This window comes from Choloepus didactylus, chromosome 15 (genome assembly GCF_015220235.1).
Source record: "Choloepus didactylus isolate mChoDid1 chromosome 15, mChoDid1.pri, whole genome shotgun sequence".
Lineage (NCBI taxonomy): Eukaryota > Metazoa > Chordata > Mammalia > Pilosa > Megalonychidae > Choloepus > Choloepus didactylus.
In genome coordinates, this window is record NC_051321.1 from 36,423,663 (window position 1) to 36,436,722 (window position 13,060).

General features: G+C 35.9%; 1 protein-coding gene across 2 annotated transcripts in view; it reads left to right on the plus strand.

The window, feature by feature from the left end:
* ARHGAP19 (Rho GTPase activating protein 19) overlaps positions 1–13,060 on the plus strand; it is a 156,250-nt gene that overhangs the window by 103,787 nt on the left and 39,403 nt on the right. For both annotated transcript variants that reach the window (XM_037804259.1, XM_037804258.1), the window contains exons 5-8: positions 1,121–1,347; positions 2,913–2,999; positions 10,099–10,164; positions 11,451–11,621. In XM_037804259.1, coding sequence (XP_037660187.1) covers positions 1,121–1,347; positions 2,913–2,999; positions 10,099–10,164; positions 11,451–11,621 — 551 coding nt within the window. The remainder of the gene's footprint in view (positions 1–1,120; positions 1,348–2,912; positions 3,000–10,098; positions 10,165–11,450; positions 11,622–13,060) is intronic.

A 13,060-nucleotide genomic window follows, 5' to 3' on the forward strand; every position in this document is an offset into this window, starting at 1 on the left:
CTGTGAAATTCTGAGCATCCAGGGGACTGTTTTTATTGATAAGCTGTGTAGTTTTTTAAAGGAGGAACAATGATTCTTATCCCAGGGGCTACCTGGAATCATCCTATCATCAGGGCATGATTTACTCTCAGTTTTCTTTTAGCAGTGAAATATCTCTAGGTGGGGAAAAGTGAAGGGGGCATTATCAAAGTTAAAAAGTTAATTAGTAAAGTGTTCCTAGAGCAAATAACTTGTCATTAAAGTCAGATATGGATATCCAAATCATAGCCAGTTCAGGGAATCTAGGCAAGACTTATATATGGATTGATTTTTTACTTTTTTTCATTATGCACAGGTATGTATGTATGTATACTTATGTATGTGTGTATTTTTTTCATGTAATTTACATACCATAAAATTCATTCTTTTAAAGTGTACAATTGTCACTGTTTTTTAGTATATTCACAGAGTTGTGCAGCTATCACCACTATTCCATTGTATGAATGTACCGTATTTATCAGTTGGTGGACATTGGGATATTTCCATTTTTGGGTTGTTATGAATAATCCTGCTTTGAACATTCATGTGTGTTTTTTGTGTGGACATGTTTTTATTTCTTTTGGGTATTTACCTAAAAGTAAAAGTGCTGGGTAAAATAGTAACCCTATTTAACTCTGAGGAGCTGCCAAACTGTTTTCCAAAGTGGTTGCACAATTTTACATTCCCACCAGCAGTGTAGGAGGGTTCAGTTTTTTCCACATCTTCTCCAACACATGTTTTTGTTAGTCTTTTTGAATATAGCTACCTAATGGGTATGAAGTATTATCTAATTATGGTTTTGATTTACATTTTTCTGATGGCTAATGATGCTGAACATCTTTTCATGTTTCATTGGCCATTTATGTTTGCTGGAAAAATTTTGATTCAGATCCTTTGGCCATTTTTAAATTGGGTTATTTGTTTTTCTGTTGTTGAGTTGTATGGACATCGTTTTATTACATTTTGCTATAATCTGAATTTTTATGTGTGATTCTTTTTTCCTTTTTCATGGGAGTTGAGAGGGGGATAATAGTAGGAGCTTTGATTTCTTTTTTTGATGATATTTTCTCCCTTCTTTGCAATAATCTGTTTTGTCCTCAAGATTTGATGCAGTTTGATGATAAAGGAAACAAGACAAATGTTCCAGATAAGGAGCGCCAAATTGAGGCTCTTCAGTTGCTCTTCCTCATTCTCCCTCCACCCAATCGTAACTTGCTGAAGTTATTGCTTGATCTCCTGTACCAGACAGCAAAGAAACAAGACAAGAATAAGATGTCTGCCTATAACCTTGCCCTTATGTTTGCACCCCATGTCCTGTGGCCAAAAAATGTGAGTATTGAGGGAAACTGTGGGGAAAAGTCAAGGCTGCTTGGTTTTCTTGGGCTGGGCTTCATCCTGTTGCTGTACCTTGCTGAGGTTATCATGGGTCCAAGGTCTAGTCTTCAGCTTTACTATGTTAGGAACTTATTTTAATAGTTCATTTAAGAGTTATCAAACCTGAGGGGGCCAGTTCCTGTTAACCTCACTTGTGAATCGATCTCTGGTAAACTTGAGTGGCCATCTGTTAGTGGAAAATCTTAGTGGAGAACTATAGATACCAGATAAACTAGAGTACTTATTTTGGTTGGTCATTGTACATTCCTTCTTACTATGAAAGCCTTCCTAGGAACATCAAGTTAATTTCTGAAGATTGCGTGATATGTATAAACTTAGAAAGAGAGAGCTGTATGATCTTAGGGATAGTGTCACCAAGCTTTTTATTACTGACTTTGGCATTCTCAGTGACTTACGTGAGAAAGAAATTATCTAAAGTTTCTTGAACTAATTCTTGACTTAGAAGCACATAGCTTCATATCCCCGCCCATCCATTATACAGGTTTTACTGTATGATGGAACTGGGAGCCAGGATACCTGTGTTGGAAGCTACAAACCAGTTATACTTAGGCTCATTCTCTGTAAACCGGGCATAATAGAACTTTTACCACTTATCTCACAGGTTGTTGGAAAAATAATAGAAATGGTTATGGTGATTTATAAAAGATTTCAGGGGTTCTAAGAAATGAGAAAAGGAAGGTAATGGAGAGAAGTTGTGTGGGATATTTAAAAAAAATAATATACAGCACTGACTACGATTAAGAGCCTTTGCCCAGAGAAAAGTGTGTGTGTGGGGGGGGGTAGGGTGGGGGGATGGGGAAGATACACTAATGCTTGTTCATATTGAGGAAATCAAGCCTCATAGCAGAGGAATTTTAGAACCAGCTAACCAAGACTATTGAAAAGGAATGAGTAAAATATGGCTACAAAAAGAAGTATTTAATGGGTCTTGGTTAAATCACATAGATAAGGTAACAAAGATTCATGTTGAGAATGAGGGCTTTGCGATAGTGGAGGTGCTGAAGTGCTTGAAAAAGAGGCTGGAGAAACAAGAGAAGGGAATCAATGTTTTTAAGAAATAGATGTCATTTTTGTTATCAATTGAAAGGGACACTTCTCTTCCGTCTTTGGATAAACTTGTTTCTCTGAAGAGGCAGTATCCTTGACAGCTTGTCCAGATGCTGTTCTTCCTGCCCATTTTGAATCCCATTCAGTTCTAATTTAGCAATTTTGCTTACATGTCTAATTTTCAAGCAGAATTCTGAAATGGAGATTGGTTCTCAAGGATTCTTGGTGGTTCCAAGAGCACATGGTTCCTCCCAGATTATGTCATATCCAGTGAAAACCCGCTGAACCAAAAAGCCTTTCCAAAATTAAACGTTATATTAAAGTTACCTTTATTAGAGATAGAAATGATCATACATTTGAAAGAATAAGCCTATTGGTAAGTAAATGTTGCATCTGCCTTCCACTTCCCAGCTGTTAATGCTCTTTTAAAAAATTTCTTCTTCTCTGCATAGGTCACTGCAAATGACCTTCAAGGGAATATCGCAAAGTTAAACAATGGGATGGCTTTTATGATTAAACACTCCCAGAAACTTTTTAAGGTAAGTGAGTCATGGGATTTGAGTGGTAACAGGACCAGGAAGATGGAGTAAAGTAGGACCCTAAGCAGGGCTATTGAAGATGATTACATGAGAAAGGGACTGACTGGGACTGTAAACCGATTGGGCAAAACCCAGGGAGAACAACCTAGGTAAGGAGGAGTAGGAAGGTGCCTTGAGGCTGAGTAGGGCTCTGCCCTTTGGGCAATTTGTTCCACCCTCTGAGTCATCCTTTCTTTTTCATGAAAGGTAGCACCTGCTGGTGGCTGAGTCTGCTTCCGCGTGCTTCCTGCCAGTAGAATTTTGAGGGTCTGACGTCTTTCATTTTGTACCCTCTGTTCTCTATGGAGAAAAGTTGAAAGAGTAGGAAAGTGAACACTCCCTCAGATTAAATACATGTTACCATTTTGCCATAGTTGCTTTATGTCTCTCTCCATATATATATATTCATGCCTTTTTTTTTGGCTGAATCATTGAATGTAAGTTACACACATCATGATACTTCACCCCTAAATACTTAAGCATGCATCTCCTAAGAATAGTTTCTCCTTCTAGACACAGCACCATTACCACATCTAAGAAAATTAAAAAGAATTTCATATCATCTAATGTCCAGTATATATTCAAATTTCCCCAATTGTCCCAAGAATGTATTTTATAGCTGCTTTTTTTCCCCCCAGCATAAGCCAATCAAAGTTTATATATTGCTTATGATTATTGTGTCACTTTTAATCTGGAATAATTTTTTTTTTTCATGTCATTGATTTTTTTGAAGCATTCAGGCCAATTGTGTTGTAGAATGGCTCAAATTCTAGATTTGTCTTATTTTCTGAAGGTAATTTACCTTGTTTCTCTCTTTCCTTCCATGTACTTACTTCCTGTAAACTGGAAGTTAGTTTTAGAGGCTTGATTAGATCAAGTTAAGCATTTTGGGCAAAGATACTTCATAGATGACTTTTGGGTACACCATATTGCATCATATTGCATCACTTTGGGAGGCACAGAATGTCAGATTGTCTCACTCTTAATGATGCTAATTTTGCTAACTGCTAGGTGCATTTTTCTTTTTGCAATTAGTAAGTAACCTGCAGGGTGATTTCCTAAGTTTTAACATCCACTGATAATCTCTCTGGAATCAGTTATTACATTGGGTATTGCAAAACAGTGATTTTCTAATTCTGTCATCTAGTTTTATTAGCTGACTTTCTTTTTTGGAGAAGAGATTTCCTTTTGTCTGACTCTTGCTCTCTTTTATTAGTATCACTGTAGACTCATGGATTTTTATTTATTCTAAGTGTTAGTCAATTTTAGTAATTTTGATATTCACATCGTTCCCTTGCAAGCTGGCACTTGTGTCTTTCTGACAAGACTCCATTAGTGTTTAAGTGCTTCTTTGCTTTCTGGCATAAAATGACCCCAGTTAACTTTGTACTTGCTCTGTCTTGACCTGGAATCAATTATTTTCTTGGTCCAAGGAGCCCTGGTTTCTTTGAGTGACACTAGGTATACTCTTTGCTTCTGGAGTGTCATTACTTCAGTTTCTTTCAGGGCAAAGAAGTAGATTTTTTTTTTTAATTAAAAAATATATTCATATTAATATTTCTAATTCAGATTTACCGTGACAGGTCTTTTTCCTGACTTCTTTTACTTTATGTTTGTATCTCTCTTTTTTTTTCCTTGCACTGCAAAATCTAGATTTCAATAGCATTTATATATGTTAATTTGCTTTACCCTATAATATACATAAGTTATTTTCAAAATAATACAACTGTTACTACTGACTGAAGTTTAAGATTTCCTTGTAGTTCCTTTTCCCTTGAATATATTCCACTAAGGATATATTGTCAGCATGTGTGTTCAAAAATTATATGTAATTATTCCTTTCTCTCTGTTCTTGTTATTCATTTGACATATAAATATGTTCATTTTTTCCTGTTTGTGTTCAATTTTAGGGTTTGCCTTTCTTTTCCTTTTGTATTTAATTATATTTTTTGAATCTGTAGAATGTTTACATGGTTCAAAAATCAAAACTACATAAAAGATATACTTAGGGAAATCTCAATCCCTTTCCTATTCCTCTATCCCATTCTTCCCCTCCCCCTGCTTCCTATAGGCTAATCATTTTCATTATTTTCTTGTTTATACTCTTTATGTTCCTTTTTGTAAAACAATTAAATGTTTCAAGTATGTGAGTATATTCTTATTTCTTCTTTCTTACACAAGTCCTTTATATACTGTTCCTTTTTTTTTAATCATGTTTTTTTATTGTACAATATAACATATATACATAGAAGTGATAACTTTCCAAGTGAAATTTAACAAGTAGTTAGAGAGCAAATTTCAAAGAATGTTATACGTTACAGTTCCACAGTTCGGTTATTTCCTTATTGTGAAATATAACATATATGCAAAAAGGTAATATGTTTCAATGTTTAACAAGTGGTTATATAGAAATTTTCCAAAAATGTTATGAGCTGCAATACCATAGTTTCAATTGTTTCCTTATTGCAAAATTAATATATATACAAAAAGATGATCACTTTCAAATTACAATTTAACAAGTAACTATAGAACAAATTTCAAAGGATGCTGTGGGTTACAGTTCCACCATTTCATTTCTTTCCTTTTAGCTATTCTAATACCCTGAACTAAGAAGAAGAAAATTGTATATTCAGTATTCATAATCTTTTGTTAAATTCCATCTTGTTTATTGCTACCCCTTCCTCTAGTTTAATCACTTACCCGATCTTCAGGGATGTCTAGGCAGTGAGCACCCGAATTTGTTCATGTTGAAAAGGACTGTCGACATTATTGGAAAAGAACATCTGGTTGATGTTCTTGATAAGGCTCTTGCTTCTGGCTTTTGGGCATAGGGTTCCCTGGAGGATTTAAGTTTCTGAAGAATAAACTTAGCGAGTGAAACTTTGAGTCCCAGATGGGGATCTGGGAGTTCTTTAGGGTTTTTGGGACTACTGTTGACTTGGGTTTATCATACTGTGGTTATTTGGCTTATCTAGCTGAAGCTTGCATAGGAGTAACCTCCAGGACAGACTCTCAACTCTATTTGAATTCTCTTAGCCACTGAAATCTTATTTTGTTTCCTTTCTTTTCCCCCTTTTGGTCAAAAGAGCATTCTCAATCCCTCCATGCCAGGGTCAGGCTCATTCCTGAAATCCATGTCCCACGTCACCAGGGAGACTCATTCATCTGGGGAGTACTGTCCCACATTGGGGGGAGGGTGATGAATTTACTTGCAGAATTAGGCTTACAAAGAGAAAATCCACACTTGAGCAACAAAAGAGGTTCTCTGGAGGTGACTCCTAGGCATAATTATAGGTGGGCTTAGCCTCCCCTTTACAACCATGTATCACCAGAGCAAGCCTCAAGATCCAGGGCTTGACTTGTAAAGTAGGGGTTCCTAAGTTCACACAGTATATGTTATGTCCATGATAATCCATCCGTATCTCACATTATTATCACTTAATTGTACAATCCTCATCACTCTCCATTTTAACAATTCTCATGACCCAAACCACCTCATAGCTCTTTTCAGCTCTTAATTATTTGTCCCTAGTATTTATGTGGTACTAGTATGATATTCCTATTAATTATAGTCCCTAATATGCAGTATAGATTTTTCCCATATACTGTTCTGTTGTCAACTCTTTGTACTAGTGCTGTACCTTAGAGGTATATCATGTAAGCACCTATCTGTATTTGTAATACTGATCTGTGGGATATATGCTTTAAACAACCTCTTTCAATCCTATTTGCTTTCAATATAGCTCTGATATTTATAATCCCATTAACAAACAATTGTCACCCCTATCCATTTCCATACCTTTGAATTCACCATATTCTGAAGATACTAGATTATCATTCTCCCTCACTATCTTCTGTCTATCACTAGGTCCCCAGTATTCTACATTATAAGATGTCGCTTTTTCATTGTTCAGGGAGTTCATAGAAGTGGTAACATATGATATCTCTCCTGTTGTGTCTGACTTATTTCACTCAGCATTATATTCTCAAAGTTCATCCATGTACCATATGTTTCAGGACCTTGCTCCTTCTTACTGCTGCATAGTATTCCATTGTATGTATATGCCATGTTTTGTTTATTCACTCTTATTGATTATTATGTTATTCCACATGTTGAAAGACACTTGGATTGTTTCCATCTCTTGGCAGTTGTGAACAATGCCGCTATGAACATTGGTGTACAGATGTCTGTTTGTGTCATTGCTTTCAAATCTACCGAGAAGGATCATAGGGTAATTCAATATCTTGTTTTCTGATAAACTGCCAAACTGTCTTCCACAGCAGCTGTACCATTATACAGTCCCACCAGCAATGAATAAAAGTTCCAGTTTCTCTACATCCTCTCCAGCATTTAATGTTTCTGTTTGTTTAATGGCAGCCATTCTTATTGGTGAGATGGTATCTCATTGTGGTTTTGATTTGCATTTCCCTAATAGCTAGTGAAGATGAACATTTTTTCATGTGTTTTTTAGCCATTTGTATTTCCTCTTCGGAAAAAAGCCTTTTGCCCATTTTATAATTGGGCTGTCTGTACTATTTTTGTTGAGTTGTAGGATTTCTTTATATATGCAGGATATCATCTCTTATCAGATATATGGTTTCCAAATATTTTCTCCCATTGAGTTGGCTGCCTCTTCACCTTTCTGACAAAGTCTTTTGAAGCCCAGAAGCTTTTGATTTTGAGGAGTTCCCATTAATCTATTTTTTTCTTTTGTTGCTTGTGCTCTGGGTGTAAGGTCTAAGAAGCTACCTCCTATTACTAGATCCTGAAGATGTTTCCCTATATTATCTTCTAAGAGTTTTATTGTGCTGTCTCTTTTCTTGAGGTCTTTGATCCACTTTGAGTTAATTTTTGTATAGGGTGTGAGGTAGGAGCCCTCTTTCATTCTTTGGGTTATGGATATCCAGTTCTCCCAGCCCCATTTGTTGAAGGGACCATTCTGTCCCAGTTCTGTGGATTTGGGGGCCTTATCAAAAATCAGTTGACTGTGAATCTGGCGGTCTGTTTCTGAACTCTCAATTCAATTCCATTGACCAATGTGTCTGTCTTTGTGCCAGTACCATGCTGTTTTGACCACTTTGGCTTTATAGTATGCTTCAAAGTATGGAAATGTAAGTCCTCCCACTTTGTTCTTTTTTAGGATGTTTTTGGTAATTCAAGGCCCCCTTCCCTTCCAAATAAATTTGATAACTAGCTTTTCCAAGTCTGCAAAGTAGGTTGTTGGAATTTTGATTGGAATTGCGTTGAATCTGTAGATCAATTTGGGTAGAATTGAGCATGGAATATTTTCCTACCTTTTTAGGTCCTATTTTATTTATTTTAGTAAAGTTTTGTAATTTTCTGTGTAGAGGTCTTTTACATCCTTGGTTAAGTTTATTCCTAGGTAATTGATTTTTTTAGTTGCTATTGTGAATGGACTTTTTTTTTTATTGCTTCTTCAGTTAGGTCATTACTAGTATATAGGAACAGTACTGACTTTTATGCATTAATCTTATATCTCACCACTCTGCTGAATTTTTTTATTAGCTCAAATAGCTTTGTTGTCAAATTCTCAGGATTTTCTAAATGTAAGATCATATCATCTGCAAATAATGGCAGTTTTACTTCTACTGTTCCTTTTTTTATTTAACAATAGATCCTGGAAATTACTACATATCAGTTCATAAAGTGCTTCTTTCTTCTTTCTTTTTTCCTTTTTTTAATGACTGCTGTTCTGGTTTGTTAATGCTGCCATTTTGCAAAACACCAGAAATGGATTGGCTTTTATAAAGGGGGTTTATTTGGTTACAAAGTTACAGTCTGAAGGCCATAAAGTGTCCAAGGTAACGGCATCAGCAATCGGGTATCTTCACTGGAGGATGGCTAATGGCATTCGGAAAACCTCTGTTAGCTGGGAAGGCACATGGCTGGCCTCTGCTCCAGAGTTCTGGTTTCAAAATGGCTTTCTCCCAGGATGTTCCTCTCTAGGCTGTAGGTCCTCAAAAATGTCACTTTTAGTTACTCTTGGGGCATTTGTCCTCTCTTAGCTTCTCTGGAGCAAAAGTCTGCTTTCAACGGCCATCTCCAAAATGTCTCTGTAAGCTGCAGCTCCTCTCTCAGCTCTTTTGCATTCTTCAAAGTGTCTCTCTTGGCTGTAGCAAGCTTGCTCCTTCTGTCTGATCTTATATAGTGCTCCAGTAAACTCATCAAAGCCCATGATGAATGGGCGGGGCCACACCTCCATGGAAATTATCCAATCAGAGTTATCACCTGCAGTTGGGTTGTTTCATCTCCATGGAAACACTCAGTCAAAGAATTACAACTTAATCAACACTAAATACATCTGCCTACACAAGACTGCATCAAAGATAATGTCGTTTTGGGGGATATAATACATCCAAACTGGCACAACTGCATAATACTGCATTGTATGGGTGTTCCAAAGTTCGTTCAACCAGTCCCTTATTGATGGACATTTAGGTTGTGTTCAGTCATTTGATTAATCTTAGGCAAATGTGTTTTGAATTTCTGGAGAAATCCCTGAGTAGGATTTCTGGGTTAAAAGTGTAAATGCAAATGTAATCTTATTAGATACTGCCAAATTCTTCTCCATTTTGGTTGCATTATTTTACCCTCCTGCTAGGACTGTATCAGGGTATTGTTCATAGAACTCTTGACCATGTATCAGTGAACTAAGTTCTCCCTTATCTCTTAGTATTCCACAGTATTAGTACTCCATTTTAAATGGTATCTTCTATACGATGATTCTAAAATGTGATTTGGGGATCATTTATAATTTGTAAGGATTCTTGGGGTGGTTCTTGTCAATTATAAGTATTATTACAAATATCTGTATTTTTGCTGATGGCTTATATGAGTAAATACATGCCATATTTAATTTTTAAAACAACAGCTACACTGATTTCTTTTCACAGTTTTTCCATCAGATTAGCTAAGTTTTTTTTTTTTCAGTCAGTAATCTACCAGTCAGATCATTTTGGAAACCGCTTTCTTTGTGGGATGAAATAATTTCAGATGCAACTAACTGCTTGCTCTTTTTCTTTTTAATATCCTGCTCAGGCTCCTGCTTACATTCGGGAATGTGCCAGATTGCACTATTTGGGCTCCAGAACTCAAGCATCAAAGGTAAGAATAGGAAATTGCTTTCAGCCCAAACAAGGAAACAGAGTTCATTAATGTTAGTGGAGTTTTAAAAAGAGCATGAAGTCAAAGTAAAGCCATGAAAGATAAAAAGTTCTTAGTGTTATAGTTCAGAATTATTAGTCGTTTTGAGATAAGGAAAAAGACTGAGAAAAAGAAAGTTACATGTCAAAAAAAAATGTCCTTCTGTATACTACCCTTGTCTACTTTCAGAGGTTTCCACTGATTGATGGTGTCCTCTATATATGAATGATTGCATAGACTCTGTGCTTAAACTTCTCATAAGCCCTTATGTTTTCTTATAGCATATGATAGAAACAATCTGTAAATAGCAACTGTATTAAATATTTTACAATAATGAAAGTATAGTTTCATGTAATAAATTCTTTTTCAGGTTCAGTGTAAGGTAAAACTATCAAATAGCTAAAAGACTTGAGACCACATGAGTTTTGAGAGGGAAAATGTGTGATGCTTATTGACAGAAAGATTACATATGATTGTTGTCACATTATTGGGTGAGAAATTAAAAAAAAAAAACTAAGCACTTTTTGATGATTTCTATTTAGCCTACTTAGTTACAAACAAGTTGTCTTATGCTAAATTTTCTTCTCCCTTAGTTTGTTTCTTCTCAAACATTCAGTGTGACCACGAGTGTTCAGCAACCATTTGGTATGACCAGGAAACAGTTAGTATTTGATCTCTACTAGTTTAGCTGGAGTGTGGTTTTTCTTAGAGAGCTGCTGTTTTTGTTTATCTACCATTGCTGTGTAGTTGTCACATCATGTTGTCATGTATGGGAAAGAGCACTAGCCAAGAACCAGTGCACTTGAGCTCCAGGGAGGGTCTGTCACATGAGTCTCCAGATGACTTTAAACTTATTGCTTAACCTCAATTTTTTTCTTCTATCAAATGAGAATGATGATACTTCCTTATTTACCTCATAGGATAACGATAAGGATTACATGAGATTAAAGGATGTTTTGAAAACTGAACTCTTGTGCAAATATACCCTCGGTGGCAATATTATGAACAAATGTAGAGTTTTCTGGGCAGGTCATGGGAGTGGGGCTATTAATGTAACCTGTAATGGTAGTTTCTTCTTCTTTATCTGATAATAATATTAAGATTATTATTGTTCCTGGATATAGGAATATGCCATGTTCCCTTCTATCGCCCCCCCCCCCTTTTTTTTTTGCTCCAGGCTTTTGTGGGAACTTGAAAACAAAGCTGGCAGGGTATATTAATTCATTTTTATTTTAAATTTTCTCTAGGATGACCTTGATCTGATAGCTTCATGTCATGCAAAATCTCAGAAACGGAACAGAGATTTCTGCTCTCAACAGGAGGAAACCCAGCAGCGTACTGAAGAAGCACTGAAAGAGCTGTTCCAGCATGTTCACAATATGCCAGAGTCAGCAAAAAAGAAGCACCTTATGCGACAGGTGCCTGAAGGCAGGGAAAGAGCGACAGGGCTTTAGGGATATGATTGTGGTTGTAAAATCATTGGGGAATATTGCTAAGAATCTCATTTAATTTTTGGCTCTTATTGACCCAAGTTTTGGCTTAGCCAAGAAAGCAAGCTTGTCTGTGGAACCTCAGTGGTGATCTCCATACTACTGCATCTCACTGAAAACAGTGGAGGCTCTCTTGGATTTTCAGCATTAAACAGGAGGATCCAAGTGTGTGGAGAATTTCTCTGATTTTGGTCTCATATCAAGTTTGCTGAAAGAGAAACTGTAGTTACTAATATATTGTTCAAAGTTTAAACCTTCCACATTTTCTTGGCAAACAACTTAATCTTTCCAAATTTCAATTTTCTTGTTTGTGAAGTAGTAGTAGTAATGTCTATGTTTCATGGTTGCAAAGAGTGGAGATAATCTATACAAAGTGACTGGCATAGCAGAGCTTAAGTGGTATGTCTTACTAATGAGTTCCTTGCACTTAGAAAATTCTATAAATCAAGGGCCTCATCTGATGCTAGAAGGTAGGAATTCTAGTGGCAGAGCTGGTTTATTTTGGAGCTATGGGAGCAAAATTAGGTCTTTCATTTGCCTTTTTTTTTTTTTTAAATTTGAGAAGTTGTGGGTTTTTAGAAAAATCATGAATAAAATACAGGGTACCCATATACCACCTTATTATTAATACCTTGCATTGTTGTGGTATATTGTTATAATTGATGAAAGTACATTTTTATAATTATGCTATTAACTAGGCCATTGTTTAGCTTAGGGGTCACTGTTTGGGTTGTGCAGTTCCATGGATTTTTTTTTTTTTAATTAATTTTTATTCTAGTACCATATAAAAAACCTAAATTTTCCCCTTTTAACCAGATTCAAATATGTAATTTGGTGCTGATAATTACTTTCACAATATTGTGCCACCAACACCATCCATTACAAATGCTTTTCCATCATCCCAACTAGAAATTCTTCGCATTTTAAGCCTTAATTCCCTATTCCCTACTCCCACCCCATCCCCTGGTAATCCTGTATTTTAGATACTGACTCTGAGTTTGCATATTCTAATTATTTCATATCAATGAGATCATACAATACTGTTCTTTTGTTTCTGGCTTATTTCATTCAACATAATGTCTTCAAGGTTCGTTCATCCATGTTGTCACATTTATCCATTCCTTTTTATGGCTGAATAATACTCCATTGTGTGTATATACTAATTTTGTTTATCCATTCATTGGTTGATAGACATGTGGGTTGCTTCCATCTTTTGGCAGTTGTGAATAATGCTGCTATGCACGTCAGTGTGTAAATATGTGTTGAAGTCCCTGCTTTGAGTTCTTTTGGGTACATACCTAGAAGTGAGATTGCTTGGTCATATAATAATTCTATACTTAATTTTATGAAGAACTGCCAAACTGTCT